The sequence below is a fragment of the Sorex araneus genome, chromosome 3 (genome assembly GCF_027595985.1).
Source record: "Sorex araneus isolate mSorAra2 chromosome 3, mSorAra2.pri, whole genome shotgun sequence".
In the NCBI taxonomy this organism is placed as follows: domain Eukaryota; kingdom Metazoa; phylum Chordata; class Mammalia; order Eulipotyphla; family Soricidae; genus Sorex; species Sorex araneus.
In genome coordinates, this window is record NC_073304.1 from 86,751,469 (window position 1) to 86,773,700 (window position 22,232).

The 22,232-nt window shown below is 44.2% G+C and overlaps 2 protein-coding genes across 3 annotated transcripts in view; one reads left to right on the plus strand and one right to left on the minus strand.

Moving 5' to 3' along the window:
• The window catches only part of EXD1 (exonuclease 3'-5' domain containing 1), a 33,973-nt gene extending 13,564 nt beyond the window's left edge, over nucleotides 1–20,409 (minus strand). Inside the window, exons 1-6 of one of the 2 annotated variants that reach the window (XM_004609583.3) lie at nucleotides 19,329–20,409; nucleotides 11,903–12,151; nucleotides 5,500–5,568; nucleotides 4,065–4,116; nucleotides 3,639–3,766; nucleotides 434–492 (exon numbers count right to left, since the gene is read on the minus strand). In XM_004609583.3, coding sequence (XP_004609640.2) covers nucleotides 434–492; nucleotides 3,639–3,766; nucleotides 4,065–4,116; nucleotides 5,500–5,568; nucleotides 11,903–12,035 — 441 coding nt within the window. In that variant the 5' untranslated portion in view covers nucleotides 12,036–12,151; nucleotides 19,329–20,409. Of the gene's footprint in view, nucleotides 1–433; nucleotides 493–3,638; nucleotides 3,767–4,064; nucleotides 4,117–5,499; nucleotides 5,569–11,902; nucleotides 12,152–19,328 lie in introns of those variants that run through there. The other variant, XM_055133709.1, reaches the window with a different exon arrangement.
• The window catches only part of CHP1 (calcineurin like EF-hand protein 1), a 44,686-nt gene continuing 41,119 nt past the window's right edge, over nucleotides 18,666–22,232 (plus strand). The window contains exon 1 of the mRNA XM_004609584.3: nucleotides 18,666–18,902. Within this exon, the coding sequence (XP_004609641.1) occupies nucleotides 18,836–18,902 (67 nt within the window). The 5' untranslated portion in view covers nucleotides 18,666–18,835. The remainder of the gene's footprint in view (nucleotides 18,903–22,232) is intronic.

Below are 22,232 nucleotides of genomic sequence, written 5' to 3' on the forward strand. Positions count from 1 at the left end.
GGTAAAAGACTTCCTGTCCTCACGATGGGGTCCTCATGCACAGAACAGTGTCCGCCACACAGGGCACATTACTGTGTCCAAAAGGCATTCACAGCACTGAGTCTCTCAGTACCCACAGTTCAGAATAACAAGCAGGGGACTGGAGCAATACTACAGGGGGTGGAGTGTTTCCCTGGCATGCAGCTGACCTGGATCCAATCCCCAGCATCCCATATGGTCCCCCAAGCACCATCCTGAGTGATTCCTGGGTGCAGCACCAGAAGTAACCTCTAAGTGATGCTGGATATGGCCCAAACAACAACAACAAAAAGAACGGACTGAAGTAGCTATTACCCAGGAATACATGCAGGTCCTGTAGTTGTAACAGATCTAGGAGACATGATTATGATGCCCATAGAGAAGGAATATTGAGAAGTATGGAGGCCATACTTACTGCAGCACCAAATTTCTGCTGGAACTGATCGATGACCGTGTAGGTTACCTCTTCTTCCTCTATCAGAGAAAGATGGCATTAGCTGTGTTCCTCTCCCACGTGAGTAGAATCACTCTCCCAATATTCTAGCCACACCCATAAACTCCTGCTCTGCTACAGTGCAAGTGTCTGGTGTCATTTCATCACCTTCTTATCAGACCTCCTCACAGGGAGAACTATGAGCACCTGTGTGTCAAATGCGAGTAAACAACAGAGCCCCGGGATCATTTTATTAGATGATTTATTCATTTCCTATGATAATCCAGTAATGTATCCCTTTCTTGGTTCATGAAAGAGAGGAAACTTTTGAACTTTTGAAAGCATGTTCTAATGAGACAAAGGACAATTTGGACTGGGAAGATACCCAAAGAACCAGAATACAGGCTTTGCATGTGGGAGTCCTGGGTTCAATTCCCCGCCCAATTTGAACCCCCTGGCACTAGTAGGACTATTCCCCCACCAAAACCAAAACAGTTTAAAATAGGACTTGTAGAGGCTAAAGAGACAGTACAGCAGGTAGGATGCTTGCCTTGCATGTACTCACCAGACCAGGATTTGATCCCCAGCACCCCATATGGTCCCACAATCCCCGCCAGGACTTATCCCTGAGTCAAGATCCAGGAATAAGTCCTGAACACAGCTGGGTATGGCTCAAAAACAAGCAAACAGAAAATTTAATTTTAGAAAAGAAAATTTTTCTTAGACATCACATTAAGAACACGACCCATAAAAGAAAAAAAAATGGATAAATTTTTCTCAGCAAAATTAGAAATGTCTGGGGGCTAGAGCGATAGCACAGCGGGTAGGGCGTTTGCCTTGCACGCGGCCAACCTGGGTTCGATTCCCAGCATCCCATATGGTCCCCTGAGCACCGCCAGGGGTGATTCCTGAGTGCAGAGCCAGGAGTGACCTCTGTGCATCGCCAGGTGTGACCCAAAAAGCAAAAATAAATAAATAAATAAATAAATAGAAATGTCTGCTGTTTAAGAGAGAAAAATCACAAAACAGGGCAAGGATATAGCTTGGTGGTTTAGCAGGACACAAGTCTTGCATGGGTTTGAGAGGAAGGAGAGAAGGAAAGGAGAGAAGAAAGGAGGGAGGACACAAGTCTTCCATGGGTTTGGGAGGAAGGAGAGAAGGGAAGGAGAGAGGAAAGGAGGGAACAAACCACAGACTTTGAGAAAATATATGGAGCTGGAGAGATACTACAGTGGGTGGGGCTCTTGCCTTGCACATTGCCAACATGGTCTGCCAAAAAAGCCAGGAGTAATTCCTGAGCACAAAGCCAGGAGTAACCCCCGAGTACTGCCAGATGTTAGCTGGAGCGACAGTACTGTGAGTAGGTTGCTTGCCTTGTATGTAGCTCACCCAGGTTTAATTCCTGGCATCCCATATGGTCCCCCAAGAACTACCAGGAATAATTTCTGAGTGTAGAGCCAGGAGTAACCCCTGAGCATCACCAGATGTGGCCCCAAAACAATAACAACAACAAAAAAGAATTCGATAAGAAAAAGAATATGATAACATTTCACCAAATATTTTCAGGTAGGACTAAACACATGAAAGGATCCTTAACACCCTAAGCCATTAGGAAAAGGATAAAACCAAAGACCATTCCAAGGGCTTCTCTTCTCACTTCAGAGTAAAAACCAAAGTCTCCTCAACTATCTACAAATACCTCCTTAATCCACTCGCCCTGTTTTTTGCTCCTACAACACTTCTCTCCTTGCTCCAGCTATACTGATTTCCTGCTGGACCTTAAGATTCTGCAAATCGCTATCTCAGGGCTTTTGTATATATTTTTTAAATTTAATCACTGTGCAGGGCTGGAGCGATAGCACAGCAGGCAGGGCATTTGCCCTGCATGCGGTCATCTTGGGTTCGATTCCCTGCATCCCATATGGTCCCCTGAGCACTGCCAGGAGTAATTCCTGAGTGCATGAGACAGAAGTAACCCCTGTGCTTCGACGGGTGTGACCCAAAAAGAAAAAAAAAATTAAATCACTGCGAGATACACAGTTACAAAGTTGTTTGTGATTGGGTTTCAGTCATACAGTGTTCCAACACCCACTCCTCCAGTATCTATTTCCCACCACCAATGTCCCCAGTTTCCCACCTGCTTACTCCCTTCTCCCCCAATTCTGCCTCCATGGCAGACACTTTCTCTCTCTCTAACTCATTCTCTTGCTCATTCTCCCTCCCTTCTGGGCACTATGGCTTGCAATACCAATACCGAAAAGATATCATGTATATCCCTTTACCTACTTTCAGCACTCAGATCTTGTCCAGAGTGATCATTTCCAACTATCACTGTCATAGTGAGGGCCTTTGCATTTGTTCTTTACCTAAAGAAACATTTCTCCTACACATCTTACAGGCCTCAATCCCTTTCTTCCATTCAGCCTTCACCAAGAGCTCTCCATTTCAGTAATGCTTGTACTGGATATCCTAACCACCTCTCCACACACTTCTCACTCTTCTAATCTTTTTCTCTTATCATTTATCGCTATAATACTATCTACTGTACTCATGTACCTATTTTCTTTTGGCCTGGAGATGCTCAGGAGTTACTCCTGGCTCTGCACTCAAGTATTACTCCTGGTGGTGCTCGGGGACCATATGGGAAGCTGGGGATTGAACCTGGCTGGTCATGTGTAAGGCAAATGCCTTACCCACTATACTATTACTCCAGCCCTATACTCATGTATCTTCTTCCACATCCATTTCCTGTGCAAAAGCTCAATGAGTATAGGAATGCCACACTTTGATATTCCCAATGTCAGGTATATAATGTATACATGGATGTTAAATAAACAAATACATTATACATTTTTAAATCCAAAGCCTAGGAGCAAGGGCCTAGGAATTGGCTATAGGACTTTAACTCAGGATTATATCAACTCTGAAGAGTCTGGAGCTACAAGAAAGAAAAGTAAGAGAATTCAGAGCCTTGGCATGGAGTCTGGTTTTTGGCTGGGGGAGGGGGGACGGGGAGGGATCCAGTGGTTCTCAAGGGCTAATCTTGGCTCTCTGCTCAAAGCTCACTCCAAGAGGTACTCAGGGGTGATGCCAGGAATCTAATCAAGGGAGGCACAATTCCCCCCACCTCCCCCACCCCAGGCCTGATTATCTTTCCAGGAAGAAAATTCAGGCCCCTGGTACTCACCAGATGGACTATACTTAAAGTCATTCAGTAGAGATGGGATGGATACCTCTGGGACAGGAGAAGCAGTCTGACAGACATTTTGGTCTTCATTTTTCACATTCTTCATCCCAGTTTTTTCTGTCTTAAGACTATGTGTACAAAATAAGGCTTGTGTAAATTTTTTCTTCGCAGCTAGTGCAGTACATAAAATTTGCCATATCAATGCCAAAGGCTCTGGTTCTCCAATTTAACAAAGGACTCATTGACCCGCTGCTGACACTGATTTAAGGGTACCATCTGAAGAAGGAAGATTTCTTTATCTCTATCCATCTATCCCTTCCCATCATTTTAGAAATTATGAAGCTAGTGAGTTAAGGTGAAAGCTCTCTGCCCTAATAATGTGGACATCCAGGCAATATCACAGTGAAAAAACTTATTCCATCATACCTGACAGAAGATGCCTTTTCTCTCACTTGTTCCTCTTCATCTAGTAATTCCACTATAAAATAATCACATGGCATCCAATAGTTTTAAATCTTAAAGCAATTATCCACCTCTTTCTCTTTCCCACATCTACCCATAGTTTGACTATGTACCTCAAACAGTAATTGGAAATGAAATATTAGTCCACAGAGGCCTTCATTAGTTCATTATAAGTAGAATTTTTGAAGAAAAAAAAAAAGACTCTTCAGGGCCAGATCAACAGTTTAATGGGTTGAGTGCATGCTGTACATACTGGAGGCTGGAACTGCACGGTCCCTCAAGTACCACCAGGAGAAACTCCTGAGCACAGAGCTGGGAGTAGCCACTGTGCACTATCAAGCATGGTCCCACACCAAAATCAAACAAAAGATTATCCAGAGAACAGAAGATACCTAATATTGATTTGCATGTAACATTGGGAAAAGGGGGCCACGGCATACCTGGCAGTGCTCAGACTTACTCCTGGCTCTATGTTCAGAAATCATCCCTGGCACTGCTCAGGGACTAAATGGCGTACACAAATTAGCCATGTGCAAGGCAAGTGCCTTACCCACTGTACTCTGTCCCCAGCCCCTACATGCAACATTGTTGGTAATTCAGCTAGATGAGGAATCTCCATGTGTTCCCTTTATCCTTTTTGTTCAGGAGTTAATCAGATTCTAAGTAAATCCTTTTATTTTCTTAGATTTCTATCTTAATAAACTTCCCTCATACTATGTACTGTTTGGGGTTTTCTCTTTAATCAGCTGCAGCTACGTTGCTTCCAATTGCATGAGCTGGTGCATGAACAGTTTAGTGATTTGAAAAGTTAAGACTGGAAACCACAAAGAAAATCTGGTTCCACATTTCATAGAGATTCTGAATCTATTTGATTTTATGCTAACAGTATAGGACCATGTATTATTGATTCTAAAATACACATTTTATTGTATGAAATAAAGGATTTGGGATCATACCCTGCGGTGTTCTGGGATCATTCCTGAAGGAGCTTGGGGACCATAAGCCATGCCATGTGCAAGGTTAAGCACCTTGACCCCTGTACTATCTCTTGGCCTCTAAGATAGAAACTTAAAATAAATAAATAAACTCAAATAAATGTCATATTTTAATTTTTGTTTTTGGTTTTTGGGTCACACCCAGCGATGCACAGGGGTTACTCCTGGCTCTGCACTCAGGAATTACTCCTGGCGGTGCTCAGGGGACCATATGGGATGCTGGGAATTGAACCCGGGTGGGCCGGTTGCAAGGCAAACGCCCCTAAATGTCATATTTTAAAATAAATGCCGTACTAAAGGAAAGATCACATCTAGTTTTATTTCAAATATTGGAATAATGCAGAGCTGCAGGTTGAACACTATTGAGATTCCCACCACCAGCACTCAGGGATGTCAGCACTCACCATTTACAATCTCATGCCCAAAAAACATCTTCACTCCTGGGGTGCTTCGACCAGTCTCCACATTCTTCACTGTTACAGAGAACAATTCATTTGGTTAATAAAAAGTAGCATTCCCTAAAAGAGAATGTGATGTGTCTCAAGAGTGACCAAAATCTGAGTTTTATAAAAATTCACAAATTGTTTTCATCAGGGACTGAAGCATCTAAGTTACAAAATAGTAGCAATAAAACAAGTAGTACAAAGATTAAGCACACTCCAGAATGGTCTGAGCAAGGTGAGAGCAGTAGACACCAAATTTAATTATCTCCCAGTAGGGGCTGGAGCAATAGCACAGTGGGTAGGGTGTTTGCCTTGCACATGGCTGGCCAACCCAGGTTCGATTCCCAGCATCCCATATGGTCCCCTGAGCACCCCCAGGGGTAATTCCTGAGTGCAGAGCCAGGAGTAACCCCTGTGCATTGCTCGTGTGACCCAAAAAGCAAAATAAAAAAAAAAAGTATCTCCCAGCAGTGTCATAAGGCCTTGGGGCTAAGACCTATCTATTATATTTCAACTGACTTTAACTGTGCCTAACTCTAGAAAAACAAAAACCAAAAATGAAAGAATTAAATTACACCTAGAGCATGTACAACTTCAAGACATGTTACATACTTAAAAATGTCAATTATAGGGGACAACAATCCAACTCAAGGCCCAAATATGAAGATATTTTGTAGGTTGGTAAAATAATTAGGGAAAGTTATATGTCATGTCTACAGTACGGCACCATTTTTTTCTAGCTGGAAGTGCTCAAGCAACTGTTGATTTCAAATCTCTCCGTGACCCAAAACAGTCCTCACTATTTCACCAAATATATTTTTACTGAGCTTAATGATCAATAACTGCCTATTTGTCCAATAAAAGCACTTTGCATTCTAATCTTACTAGACCTATGTGCATCCTTTGTGAATACAGTTCTCTGTCTCCTTTGGCTTTCAAGGCATTCTTCATGCTTCTTTTCTTATTAATTACTTTGAGCCAGTATGAACACCCATCAAGACAGTCACCATGCTAATTTTTTGCCTACATCTATTTCTCTAGTAACATCATGTGACAGACATCTCATTGTCTCCAAAAGGTTCAATAGAGATTAAATAACTTGCCCAAGGTCACACTGCTAATGACAGTCAGGAGTGAGGGAGCAGAGAGATTGTATAATGGGTAGGGCACCTGCCTTACACGCAGCCAACCCAGATTTGATCCCTAAGACCACATATGGTTCCCGAGCATTGCCAGGAGTAATTCCTAAGTGCAGAGCCTCTGAGCCTCACTGGTGTGGCCCAAAAAACACAAATAAATTAATAGTATTCCAACTGAGACTTCAGTAATTTGAATACTCATTCTTGTAACCACTACAATCATTGCCTCCCTGATTTATCCCTCCTTTCTCCTTGACTGCCTCTTCACCTCTGCTTGCTCCCACACGCTGAAAGTCCCTGAGGAATTTAATTTTGTTCTTTTTCCTGTTCTTTGATTAATCACTCTGTTTCCTAGTTGTCCTGATAATCGTCATTTTTTCCTGACTCCAAACCTGCATTTTCAACTAATAGTTGACCAATCATAAGACCTCCTAATTGAAATTATCTTCCACTAAGATGAACCAATAAGTAAGCTCTTCTTCCCATTTCTACTCATTAGTAATAGTATTCTACACCCGCTCTTCTAAGTTATAAATGTCGGCATAATTTCCCATAGCTCTATAATTATGAGCATGTTTATTCCATCTCCAAAGCATTTCTACATTCTGCCTTTATGTCTCCTAACTCGTGACTCTGAGTTCCAACTGCCATCATCTTTCCTTTGTCTCCATGATTATTCCTTTGAAGTTCCTTGTATATTTTCCCTGCCACTAGTTTCTCCCTCCTTCAAGCCTTCCTTCACACTAGGACACACCATGAAGTCACTTTCTGCTTTGTCCAAAAAGCACATAAAATTTGTAGACAAGGGGCTGGAGTGATAGCACAGTGGGTAGGGCGTTTGCCTTGCACGCAGATGATCTGGGTTTGATTCCCAGCATCCCATACGGTAACCCAAGCACTGCCAGGAGTTAATTCCTGAATGCAGAGCCAGGAGTAACCCCTGTGCATTACTGGATATGACCCAAAAAGAAAAAGAAAGAATTTGTGGACAAGTGTAAAAAATGTCAACCTTTTTTTGTAACAATTTTTAAACATGCTTAAGTAGAATCACTTTCTGCCTAGAAAAAAAAATAAGATATACATTAACATTGCTTTTAATCCAATACCATTGCTTACTCTATTTTAATTATTGGTAAAATGAAAAGGCACAGCCAGAGAGTTTATTGCCAGGAGTGATTCCTGAGTTCAGAGCCAGGAATAAGTCCTGAGTACAGCTGGGTTTGACACAAAAACAAAAACAAATAAAAAGGCACAAGACTTTTAAAAAACTATTTGGACAGGCCAGAGGATAGTACAGCCACTATGGCACTTTGTTTTTTGGTTTTTTTTTTTTTTTTTCTTTTTGAGTCACACCCGGCGATGCTCAGGGGCTACTCCTGGCTCTGAACTCAGGAATTACTCCTGGCAGTGCTCAGGGGACCATATGGGATGCTGGGAATTGAACCCCGGTCGGCCACATGCAAGGCAAACGCCCTACTCGCTGTGCTATCGCTCCAGCCCTAAGGGCACTTATTTTGAATGAGGCAGACATGGATTTGATCTCCAGCTCCATATTAAGGTTCCTCAAGCACTGCCTGAGCACAGAGCAAGGAGTAAGTCCTGAGCACTGCTGGATATGATTAAAAAACAACAACAACAAAAAAATAAAAAGCAAAAATAAACTATTTGGTAATGTACATCAAAAACATTTACAGGGGCTGGAGCGATAGCACAGCGGGTAGGGCATTTGCCTTGCACATGGCCAACCCAGGTTCAATTCCCAGCATCCCCTCTGGTCCCCTGAGCACCACCAGGAGTAATTCCTGAGAGCAGAACAAGGAGTAACCCCCGTGCATTGCCGGGTGTGACCCAAAAAACAAAAAAAAAATTTACAATAGTCACATCATAACTTTTACCCAGTAATTTCACTTCACGCACTATTCCTAAGAAAGTAATTTTAAAGTGAAATTATAAAATTCTATTTTATAATTATAGTTTATATTAATTTATAATAAAAAATATAATGACTGATTTTTTTTTTTGCTTTTTTTTGGGTCACACCCGGCAATGCTCAGGGGTTACTCCTGGTTCTGCACTCAAGAATTACCTTTGGCGGTGCTCAGGGGACCATATGGGATGCTGGGAATTGAACCCGGGTTGGCCGCGTGCAAGGCGAACGCCCTACCCACTGTGCAATCTCTCCAGCCCCTATAATGACTATTTTTTTTTTTTTTTGCTTTTTGGGTCACACCTGGTGATGCACAGGGGTTACTCCTGGCTCTGCACTCAGGAATCACCCCTGGCGGTGCTCAGGGGACCATATGGGATGCTGGGAATCGAACCCGGGTCGGCTGTGTGCAAGGCAAACGCCCTACCCACTGTGCTATTGCTCCAGCCCCCTATAATGACTATTTTTAAGTCTTTAATTTTAAATGTTTACCTATTAAATCGAAGTTTTAAATAGCAAGAAAATTTGTTGTATTTTGTTTTTTTGCTTTTTAGGTTACACCTGGCAATGCACAGGGGTTACTCCTGGCTCTGTGCTCAGGAATTACTCCTGGTGGTGCTCAGGGGACCATATGGGATGCTGGGAATTGAACCCAGGTCAGCTGCATGTAAGGCAAATGCCCTACTTGTTGTGCTATCGCTCCAGTCCCAATTTGTTGTATTTTAAAACTGCACAGATGCCATAAATGTCATAAAATGTGCTATTAAAGACTAAAGAAAATCAGATTAAAATATCCTGTCTAGAGTGAACGCATTGTCAAACAAGTATGTGGCATTTACGAATTGTTGTCTAGTTAGTGCCCTCAAGTCAGACTAGCCATGTGCTCACTCCCCTGCCAGGAGCAGGGGCTCCAATGGACCCCAGGGCACCACTTTAGATAACCTGATTTAGTTAGAAAGAGCGTTCACACGCACGCATTCCACCCATCCCTGCCATTTCCCCCTCTTCCTCCTGTCTATATCTCCTTCAGCCATCATATGACGGTGGAGTTTTTTAAGCCACATGTAATGATGGTGGAACAGATGGATGAAGAATGCTAGATCCCTGTCAACTTCCGGGATGTTCCCGGATCCCAGGGAAGCCCACTTTCTTCTATTTATTTTTGTTTTGTTGTTTTGGGGTCATACCCAGTGGTGGTCAGGAGTTACTCCTGGTTCAGCACTCGGGAATTACTCCTGGCAGTGCTCAGGGAGTTGTATGGGATGCTGGGGATCAAACCTGGGCTGGCCATGTGCAAGGCAAATGCCTAACCACTGTACTATCACTACAGTCCCAGTGCACCTTCCTTTACTGGAGAACACCAACTTCTAACTTGATGAAGTCAATGGAAGCAAACTGGTTTCAATAACTGAGCAAGGATCTTAACAGAGTATTAACATTTTCTGGCACCTTACTTGAGTATGCCTATTTAAAAATCTTTCCAATGATTCCTCACTGCTTCCAGAAATACCCAAACATCATGCAAGGTACTTCTGATCTGTCCCATGCTTATTTCTGCAGTCTAATCTCTCAGCACATTCTTATAGGGAAATGTACTTTGGTTTTTGGAATATACCAAGTTTTGTTGTCTCTGCATTTTGTATATGGGGCTATTTTTCCATCTCCGTGGAAGAAAGGTTGCGCCCACACAGAGCAGTACTCAGGAGTAGTTGCTACTTTTTCATAAAACCATCATTCTCTCAAGGTGGTTCTGTCTAGCATGCGTATTACATGGAAACCAGACAGCAATGCAAATCCTCAGGGCTCACCCCAGAATTTAAGAATCTGAACTCCTGGGAGCAGGGACCAGCAAGCAGCTTTTACAACCCTTTAAAGTGTTTCTGATGTACAGATAAAGGTTTGAGAACCAGTGGTTTAAAGCAACCTCCTCCTCTTTTCTCATACAATTAATTTAGACTCATCCAGATGCAGCTTATCCTCAGCTCCACCTGTGGGAAGTCTCCCCATTCTCCTAACCCTCACACTCCCAGCTCTTCAATAGCTGAAGCTTTCTATTTCCAGAGCATCCTGTGCATGCTCCAATGAGAGATGGAACACACTGTTTTATGTCTCCCTACTATTACCGAGTACCTTGCCTAGGACACAAGGCCATCAATAAATGATTACCATGTTCCCAGGATTTCAGATGGTACAGCCAGAGAATAAAGCTTGTTTTTCCTGGCATCTTTGGAGATTCAGTAGCTGACCTCTGTCTGGACATCTTTTCATTTTCTGAGCCACATCTGATAATGATCAGGTGCTACTCCTGGCTCTGAGCTCTAGATTTAGTCCTGGTTATGCTCAGCGGACCATGTGCTGTGAAGGACTGAACCCAGGTCTCCTGCATGCAACACATGTGTTCTCGCCCTCTATACCCCTGGGTTTCTTTTTACATGAGGAAAAAAAACCCTTAATTGTTTGTGTGAATATTTGTTGAAGCAAAAAGTAATTCTATCCAATAGAGTGGTTAGTTTTAATTTCAAGATGTATATAAAAAGCAGTTTTTAAAAACTGACCAATTATGGAGCCAGAGAGATAGCACAGTGAGTAAGGCACTTGCCTTGCATGCAGCCAACTCAGGTTCCATCCCTGGCATCCCACATTTTAAGAGACGTGAAAACTGACCAATTAAAAATTCTACTTAAGGGGCTGGACCGACAGTACAGCAGGTAGGGTATTTTGTTTTGCACATGGCTGACTCCGGCTCCATCCCTGGCATCCCCTATGGTTGCCCCAAGCACCACAAGGAGCAACTCCTGAGTGCAAAGCCAGGAGTAACCCCTGAGCATCACCAGGTGTGACACTAAAAGTCAAAAAAAAAAAAAAAAAGAAAAAAAGAAAAAAACCTAACACCAGGCAAAAAAACCTCTGTATAAAAATTTCTGCTCTCATATCAATAACAGTAAAGAAGTAGGGCTGGGAAGGTAACTTGCTGGGCTGGAAGTGCATGCTCTGTATGCAGGACCCTGGGATCCATCCCCAAGCACCAGCAGGAGTGGATCCTGAGCACTGAGCTGGGAAGTGTCCTCAAACAGTGCAAGGTATGACGTCCAAACAAAAACAAAACAAAGTATAGAAGTAGAGGCTAACCTGATATACATTCATGGTTCTCTGTCAGGGAAAGTAACATGCTAACCTACCTCCCACCATTTCCTAAAGTAGGATAAATGTCTTCCTCTCAGGTGCTAATGAAGCCCAGAGCCATGGCCTAGTCAGTCATTAATCCCTTAAAAGGTAGTAGAGTATGAGAAATAGAGACCTTTTTTCAGGACAATGATCTTGTTAGGGTCCACGTGCTGGAGCACCCCTTCAAAGACGCCACAAACCAATGTAAGCTTCACTCTTCTCCATAAAATCTGGTTGAGGAAATGGTAGTCACTACTGGGATCCATTCTGTTTGATTCCAAAAAGCAGTCTTCAATAATCTTCAGGTATCCAAACACATGAAATCAAAAGAGATCTATGTTTTTAGAAATATCTTTTGATTTATCTTCCCCTTCTCCATAACCTGGAAGAGACAAGAAAAATGAAAATATGAGAGCAATTCCATTTTGGTCATCTTTTTAAGATGATAATAATAAAAATACCAGTACAAACTAATTTTTTGGGGGGGATTTGGGGAGTGGGGGGTCATACCCAGCTATGCTCAGGGGTCACTCCTGGTGGTGGTCTACGGACTACGCACAGTGACAGAGGCTGACCTGGTGTTTGCCACATGCAAAGTAAGAGTTTTTGACCCTGAAGTATGTCTCCAAACCTCAACTCTAATTTTATAATGCAGTAAACAGAAAACCAACACTTCAGGCAAGTTAGTAGGCTGGGATTTCCTGTCTCTGAACTTTCCTTAGGGAAACAGAATAAGCAGAACATTCATTGGCTGTGTGTGGGGGCCAGTTTACTTGTGAGTCATTCCTGGCTGGATGCTTGGGAGTTGCTCCCAGCAGTGCTGAGGGGACACTGGCTCAAACACAAGCTCCTGCATGCAAAGTACAGGCTCCAGCCCTTTGACTCATCAACTTGGCTCTTTTAGAGGCCTTTCAATGGCAGAAAACAATATCTCTGTATATGTTTTGTGGGGGGGGGGGGTGTAGCAAAAATAGTTTTTATTGAAATAAATTTGCTCAGAGAAATGTAAGAGAAGACAAAGAGAAGAATATTTGTTCAAGAGAGAAAATAGGCTTCTCCAGAGTGGAAAAAGCAGAGCATGGCATTTGGGAGAAGGTTATATAGAATTTCTCCAAATTTTCTTGGCCTGGAGTTCTCTGCATACATGAAAGTTCATTTGGGTGTTGTCACAGTGAAAGTCATGCACCTTTGATGTGGTTAGTTTTAATTTCATTATTCTTATCCTGATCTTTAGATCCTTCTGCTCAGTATATTTTTTTAACACCAATTAAAAAAACCTAAAAGGGGGATGTGGTGCCGCCAGCAGGTCAACTTATACCTATGGGTGAGTGCATCAGCAACCTGATGGTGCCTTCAGGTTTCCTGATCCCCACTGTGCCTCTGATTGGAGCCCAACAACTCAGGACCAAGTTTTTTGAGAAATTAAATGGCCAAAAGTTAGGTTTACGGGAGCCACTCCCACAAACCACCTCTGGCTCATCTATACATCAGCTTTGCTTCAGACTCATAAGTAAATCTCAAAAGAGATCAAAAGCCTCAGTTTATCTTGGACACACATAAGACTGAACAAACCAGGGTAAATCAGAGAGGGGCAGGTCATCCTGGTGCCCACCCAAGCAGAGACCCTGGCAGTCACTTGCTACCACAATTCAAAATCGCCACCACGCCGCTGCCCAGACTCCACCATCTCAGGACAGATCTCACCGAGTTATAATCTGCTGGAAATTCGGGTATACAGGTTTTGTGACTGAAATCTCCAGGCTTTCTGGGGCGTGGGATGGGCCACCTCCCCACACCTCCCTATACTTCCGAAGCCGCAACAGTCACATCTACACCCCAAAGCTGCTACCCAGTTAAAAAACTACTCTAATCTTCCCAATAAAAATACTGAATGCCCTGAGCAAAAATAATAACCTCTAAATACCTGTATTGCAAACTATAATGCACAAAAGAGAGAGAGAGAGAGAGAGAGAAAGAATAAAAGAGCCTACCCAACTCCCAAGCATGGGAGTGGGGAGACATGTTGGGGGATGGTGAGAGGGAAATAAGGAACATTGGTGGTGGGACATGTACACTGGTGGAAGGATGGTTGTCGGATGATTGTATGCTTGAAACCTAATAATGAACAGTTTTGTCAAGGTCTATCTCACAGATAGAAAATTAAAAATTAAAAAAAAAGTAACGTGGAGTTTATGTCATTTCAGTTTAATCAGTGGCTGAATAAATAGCAGTACTCCTACATTTAAAAAATAAAAATTTGGGGGCTGGAGCAATAGCACAGCGGGTAGGGCATTTGCCTTGCACACGGCCAACCCGGGTTTGAATCCCAGTATCCCATATGGTCCCCTAGCACCGCCAGGGGTAATTCCTGAGTGCAAAGCCAGGAGTAACCCCTGTGCATCGCCAGGCGTGACCCAAAAAGCAAAAAATAAATAAATAAATAAAAAATTTAAAAACCCTAAAAGAAAATGCAAACATCAATATTTCCAATATACTTGTTAACAAGCTGCAATAAATATTTACCCAGAGATCTGAGGTCTCACTCTTGTTGATCTAAGTACCTTATAAATTAGTAACATTTCTGGAGTTGGACCTTGTCAGCTACCAATACGTGCATGATTCAGAAGGATCACAATTTACAAATTACCAACTCAGATGCCAGATCTCTTCAATAGATACTCTGCCCTCCCTTGACCAGAGGGAGAAACCAGCATGCTATAGTCTCCTCAAGCCCAGGTGTTCAGCCTGCTATAGCAACTGCCACCTTCTGCATTCTTTATCTTTTATGTTTTTGTTTTTTGGGTCACATCTGGCAGTGTTCAGGATGACTTCTGGCTCTGCTCAGGGATCGCTCCTGGCTCAGGGATCACATAGGACTAGGGATCATAATGGATGCCAGGGATCAAACTCGGGTCAGCTGTGTGCCAGGTAAGGACCCTACCCACTGTACTCTCTCTCTAGCCTGAACTGCTGTGTGCACTTTGTAAAACATAACTACTTTTGTAGTAACAAGTCGTATTCATTATAAAGAACACAGCCCAGAAACATATAGAACAAGATAACATTAAAAATAATTGCAACTCTGAGCAAATCCTCATACACTTCTGTGTAATACTGTTGCTTTGGGGCCACACCTAGCAATGCTTGGGATTATGTCGTGTTGGGATAGAACAGGGTTCCTCCAATCCTTTAAGCCAAGTCCCTGCCTGCTTCTGCTTAGAACTGTAATTTCAAAGATGAATTCTCTTTCTAAAGGCATCTCCTAGAACAATTGTCTTCTTTGGACATCCTTGTATTTATTTTTCTTCCCCACCCAAATGTCTTTGTATTTAGGACTCCAAATAAATGTTCCTGCATAGTGGCTTAAAATCAAAAGCAGCTTGCTAGGGCTGGGGGGGATGGCTCAAAGGTGTGGAGCACATGATTTGCATTCAGGAATCTGCTCCTTGATCCCTAGCACCACAAGGTCCCTGGAGCACTGCAGGGGAGCAACCCCTGAACACAGAGCAGAAATAGGAATAGTCCCAGCACTGGAGAGTGTGACTCAAAAACCAAAAGCAGATGCTGCAGAGATAGTCCAGGGGGTGGGTCATTTGCCCTACATGTAGCAAAAAACCTTAGTTTGATCTCTGGCTCTCCATATGGTCCCCCCAAACCCACCAGGAGTGATGCCTGAGTGCAAAACCAGGAGTAAGTCCTGAGTATCATGGGGTATCCCCTCCCAAAAAAAATGACTTCCCTTCGTCACACTAAAGTATTTATATTTTGCAATTTAATGATAAAACACTGACGAAATAGAAAGGCCTTCAAGTATGAAAGGGGTGAGGAGTTAAATACTTCTACCAAACAAAATAACTTGTTTTTATGTTTTAAAACCAATCAAATGCTTTCATAAATATGATGATGCTTACAGTAAACATCTAATTTACAGTTGAAGAAACTGTCTTAGGCTTGCTTTCTCAGGTCTGTGTTTTTTTGGGGTTTTTTGTTTATTTTTAATTTTTTTGCTTTTTGGGTCACACCCAGCAGTGCACAGGGGTTACTCTGGCTCTGCACTCAGGAATTAGGTGCTCAGGGGACCATATGGGATGCTGGGAATCGAACCTGGGTTGGCCGAGTGCAAATCAAACGCCCTACCTGTGTGCTATTGCTCCAGCCCCAAGCCTGTGTTCTCTCTTGAACATGATCTCATTTGCTTGTTTCTATGTCTCTTGATAGCTTTTCACCACCCTTGAGAAGCCTGTAATCATTTTCTCTCTTTTCCTTTCTCTCTGTCTCTCTCTCTTGGTTTTGGGGCCACCCAGAAATGCTTAGTACTTACGCCTGGCAGTGGACCCAAGGTTCACTCCTGCAAGGCTTGGGGGACCATATGGGGTGCTCTGGATGGAACTCAGAAATGGAATTGCATATAAGCCAAGCACCTTCCCTACTGTACCATCTCTCCGCTACTCACCCCCGTGTTCTCTCTTGAAAATGTATTTTCCAGGGCTGGAGCGATAGCACAGCGAGTAGGGTGTTTGCCTTGCACGCAGCCGACCCGGGTTCAATTCCCAGCATCCCATATGGTCCCCTGAGCACCGCCAGGAATAATTCCTGAATGCAGAGCCAGGAGTAACCCCTGTGCATTGCCGGGTGTGACCCAAAAAGCCAAAAAAAAAAAAAAGTATTTTCCTCTCTTTCTCTCTCCTCATGTCTTTCTAAGTAATTTTCATTGAATAAAAACTATCTTGAGTCACTAAAAAAAAAGAAAGAAACTGAAGCCTTAGGATTTAAGCCTTAAGGCTCAAAATCACATGGTAGAGGTAATAAAGCCTGACCTAAATTCGGTGACTCCCAGAAGCTGTGTGGGGTCCGGTGCAAGAACAAATGTTATGCATTGAGAGATTGTAAAGCAAGTCAACAGAACAAGAAAATAATTCTTTGTTTAAATTAATCCAACAGCCAAACATGCAAAAGTTTTTTACAGAAAACAATAGAGGGCAAAACTGGAAAAACCAGCCCTTGATAGAAGCAAGAACTGATTTCTATATCTTTAAGATACACAAGTGGAGGTGGTGGGAGGCAGGATATAGCTCCCTGATAGAGCACATGCTTCTCCTATGTGAGGGGGTTCAATCCCTCTCTCAGCCCACACAACAGATACAGATACACATAATAAAAGTTTAGAAAACATTTGGACAGCTGCAAACAGCAGGCAGGATTCAAGATTAGGAAGGAAAAGATACGGTCAGGATTTAGAAATTGGCTTCAAGGTTCAGAGGAAGGACATATATATCAATACTTCTATCAACCTGCAAGATGGAAAAAATAGCTCCTGAGGCTTCTAGGCAGGCACATCCCCAATGTCACTCTCTGCATAGATTGTATCACTAGGTCAGATTTATTAGGTTAGACAAGAGCAGTACAATCAGGAAAACCTAGCAAGACTAGAACCTCAACCTCATATCAAACTGTGAAAACCTCAGTTACAGCTTCAAACTAGTAGCCTGGGGCTGAACAGATAGTATATCTGGAGTACGTGGCTGAATGGGATTTGATTCTGGTACCACATATACACCCCCCCCCCCAACACACACCTCGCTTTCCCAGGAGTGATCCCGAGCGGAGAGCAAGGAGCCCTGAGCACAGCTAAAAACATGTGGCTCCAAAACAATAAACTAAAACAAACAAACTAGTAGCCTAGATGCTGGGGAGATAGCTCAGAGTGGTGTAGTGTAGGCAAAGGCATATGGGAGCCCCAGGTTCAGTCCCCTCACCCCTGCATTAAGCTTGAGAGTAGCCTCCAACACTGCTGGGTGTCGCCCCCATCCTCCACACCCCACTCCCCAAGTATCAAAACTAGTAGCCTTGGTTGAGTTGAGCATCTTGCTTAGTAATCTCTTGCTAACAGTGGTCAGAATTTGGTTCTTCCCATCTCAAATTAGCTCTGTATAGAGCAACACTCGACGGGTGGGGAAGGCAGTTGAAGCCCTAGGAAGTCTGGTTCACCTGGGAGCGTGTCTCAATTTAACTGACGGCATTAAACATCTTCATTAAAACATACGCCATTAAAAAAATGCAAACGTCTAATTTTTTTTTACAAGAGAAGAAATGTTCAATAAATGACGGGTCATCCTCTAGGAATTCACTGTCCTTGGCCGTTAAGTTTTGTACGTTTTGTTACCCGAAAGAAGTTTGGGGGATCCAGTCCTAATTCAGTCAAAAGGTGAGTTCCTCGAGCTTCCTTCTTGAATTTAAAAAAAAAAAAGCGCGAGAGAAACAGTCGTTAAAAAGAGCTCTCGGGGAGCGCCAAACCCGCGGGGGCGGTTATCAACCGCCAATCCCCCAAAACAAACTGGAGGGCGGCACAGCCGGGTACCCAACTCGCGGGGCTCGGCTGAAGGCTATTAGTCCAGGAGCCAATCAGCGCGCGGCTCCGCAGCCTGCTGTTCCCGAGCGCCCCGCGCGGCCGGGAGGGGATGCGCGGCCGGGGGAAACCGGAGAGGGTGTCGCTTAACTCCCAACATGCAGTTCCCGGGGGACAACACCCACCCTTCCAACTCCGTCGGTCTACCTATCTTTATAGTTTCTTCCCGAAATCCGTGTCGCCTGTCGGGTCCCCCTGTTAAAAGTTTTGTAAGAAGAGGGCTGGCGACGACGCTACCCGTCGAGGTAATTAGTTTTCCCGCGAGAGAATGGGGTCGGCGATGTGGCCCTCTTAATGCGGTCCCCGGGCCTGTGCGTCGCTGGCGTTGCCCCTTTAAGGCCGGCAGCATCTTGGTTCCGGGGGGCGGGATCTGTCTGTTCCGCACCGCCCCGGGCGGCCGGCGCCGGGCTGATTCATTCGGGGGCTGGAGCCGGGAGCGTCGACGTCGCGCTCTGCGTCAGGCACAGCCTCTGCCCTGATTGGCTGGCGGTCGGGGCCGCCCTCCCCCGCGCGCCGCCCCCGGGTTCCCTGCCCGGTCCGCAGGAGAAACTGTGCCCTCTCCCTTCTTGACCCCTGGCCTTCCCTTCCCTCCCTCCCTCTCTCCCTCCCGCTGCCGTCGCTCCTGCCGCTGCTCCTTCCGCGGGAGCTCCCGGCTCTGGGATGGGGTCTCGGGCCTCCACGTTACTGCGGGACGAAGAACTCGAGGAGATCAAGAAGGAGACGGGCTGTGAGTTTCGGGTGGAGGAGGTGGGAACCCGGCCCGGCGCCTCCTCCCGCCGGCCTCCGCCGCGGCGTGGAAGCGGGAGTCCTGGGCAGCCCCCTCGGCGGGAGCGTGGGGCCGCGGGCTGGAGGAGCCCGCGGAGCGCGGCGCCGTCTCTCGAGGGGCGCTCCTTCCCCCTCAGAGGCGGCTGTCGCGGTCGCCCCGACAGCGCCGCATCGCGCCTTCTTTCCTCTTCCCCCCACCCTGCCAGGCTCAGGAAAGTCCGCCAACTCCTTTCCCGTTTCCTTTTTTTTTTTTTTTCTTTTGCTCTCCCCGATCTTCCATGCAGGGGCTGTGAGTGGATCCTGCTTTAAAAACAGGCTCCGTTCCCCGGGACGTTTCTGGCGAAGGTCGTAAAACCACTGACAGCTGTGGGAACGCATCAGGTCTTACCTCAGTGGTGTTAAGATCTTGCGGGGCTGTACCCCCCAAGATCGGCGGGTCCGGCTTCAAAGCCGTGACTTGGTGATGAGACCTTTAAACAGCTAGGGTGTCTGCAAGCCGGGGACGACTTTCATTCGGAGCTGGGTGCAAAAGCATGGATATTGTGACCGCCTCTTTTGACTTAGGCTGAGGATTCGGGCTGGCCTAATTCCACATGCATTGATTTCTGCTGTGCTGGTGTACTTTATGCAATCGCTATGGAAATTGGGTGTGCTCCAAAAGATCTGAGTGTGAAATTGTTCTAAGAACGGATTTTCAACAGTCCAGTTTTCTCCTTATGAACCTGAACAAAGGGCTTTAGGAATCTTGAAGCCTTGCAGATCGCCGTCGTACGTTTGGATAGCCGTGGAGATCATACGTTATTTTCTCAGTTATCCATTATAATTCTTGTGTGTTACATGGCTTACATAAGCTTCTGGTCTCAGTCTCTCCATCACAGCTGTATTTGATAACGAGGTGATCAGGAGGTAACTCAGTGACCCATATGCTGATCATCCTGAAGGATGTTGGGAAACTGTAGAATTATAGTTCAAGCAGTAGTGACCTGAGGTGAACTAAGTGGCTTTCCTGTGCTTTCTGACAAGTTCAACTTTCAGAATCTTCAAGAATTCTGAAGTCTGCATAGCTTCCTTCATGGTACCCACCGCACTGGTTGGTTAGTGCTCCCAGCTTCTCTAGCATGGCCCCTAAACCTCGCCTTTAAACATTGGCCCTTAAGCTCACCCCTACCTGCGTGATCCTTTATGTGATTTTTGACTGACTGATAAACTGTGTTTATATGTACAATACTTGTCCTTATACTCATTTCTAACTTGTTCTGACTCCAAGGCAGTTTGGGTTCAGCAAGTGTTTTGTTTCATTTTGTGGCCATGACCTCTGTAAAGTATAAGGACTACATTAGATATAAGGTAATGCCAGAGTAAAAACATTCATGCTTAGGGACCAGAGTAATAGTACAGCGGGTAGGGGCTTGCATTGCACACAGCCAACCTGGGTTCAATCCCTGTCACTCCGTATGGTCTCCTGCAAAGAGTGATCCTGAGCTCTGAGCATCTTTGGGTTTGGCCCCAAAATTAAAACAAAGAAAATTTTCATTGCTTAAAAATTCATCAGAAACATAAATCATAGTGAAGATAGGAAAAGGCTGTTTTTGTTTCATGATGTGAAAAAATGATGATTTCATTACACCTTACCAATGAAAAGGGCTTGATTACTGGAGGATTCAGGTTATTTTGCTGGTTTACTTGTGGACAGATGTGAACTAAGTATTCCTGGGAGAGCATTTTTCTAGTTACCAGAGGGCTAAATCAATACCAAGGAGAATTCTACACGCTACAACCAGTGCAAACATACGTGTTGAATCAGAAAGCCTGATGATACTAGTTCTTTTTGTTTGTTTGTTTTATTTTCAGGCTACAGCCTCATCCAGCAGTGCTAGAGTAGGGGGCCACTTCTGGCAGTGCTTGGGTGATCATGTAGTGCTGGAGATTGAACCCAGAGCTCCTGGTTGCAGTGCCATCACCCCCATGCAACTTACTGCATTTTCAAAGTGTCTTGATTTGGTTTTTTGCTAGATATTCAGAGCAGATGGTGACAAAATACACCCACAACCTGGACATGAGCTAAATCTACAAAAGATTAGCATCATGACATAAGATAGCTGAAATTGTGTGGCACCCACGTTCAGAACTCATGGAAGACAGTACTTTGAACTGGACTGGGGGAAACAGGAATTGTGCCTTTTTGGGTTTCCCAAGATCTGGGGCCACTCTTACTTCTACTTAGACCCAGCAGTGCTGAAGCCCACCAGAATTTCCCAAGAGTGCCCAGTGGATCCTGCAGTGCTGGGAATTGAACCTGGATTCCCCCCATGCACTGCACTGCTTTGAGCCATCTCTCCCGCCTTAAGAATTGGGCCTTGGTATATTTATCTGACTTGGCTAAATCAACCTGGGGTTTTGGTTGCCTTCAGACGCTGTCTCTCCCAACCTGCTTCAAAGTTACTCCACTGGCTTGGTGTTGAGCCATCAGTTTATCCAGTTAGTGCCCATCAACAGAGACATTTGTTAGAATTATTTACCTGATGGGAAAAAAGATTTAGAACAATAAAAGCAACAGATAACTGAGGGTGTGGCTGGGTGGTAGAATTTTACCTATTTTTGTCTTCTTATACCACTAAGAGTTTGGGGAGGGCTGGCGGGATCGTACAGGGGTTAAGGCACTTGCTTCATATGTGGCTGATCTCTGTTCCAGAGATCCAGAGATTCCTGAGCACCTTTGATAGTACCCAAGCCCCCCTATCCCTGCAAATATTAACAGTTTAGGGTAACTGTCAGAAACAGTTTCAGAACAAGTACAGACATTTCATTATCGCTTTGCCAGTAAGAAAATGTAGCATAATTGAAGAAAATCAACTTTATATTTAATACAGAAGTTTTATATTGAAATTAATGAGTATTTAGGCATGGGGGGTAATGCTGGGCAAGTGTAAATTGATTAGTTTCAGATAGATATAGCTAGTATTTGAAATGGAATCTGTCTAGAAAGTAGTTCTTGGTAAAGATTACCTATTAACCTCAGTTTTGTCAACTGAATGTGGGAATAATAATAGTACCTACTTCGTAGAATTCCTCTGAGGATTAAATGAGATAAAGTATGTAAACTGTCTAAAACAGTGCTGTTATTGCTTTGAACCACAAGTAGCAATGATCTTACTGGGAAATTATCATTTCTGTGTATTAGTTATGAAAACTGTGTCTAGGTTTATGTAATGGAGAGACGGGGTGTGGCAACAGTATTTTATACTTCTGTTTATGGTAGGTATTGGATTAAGAATCATATGTTGTTCCCCAG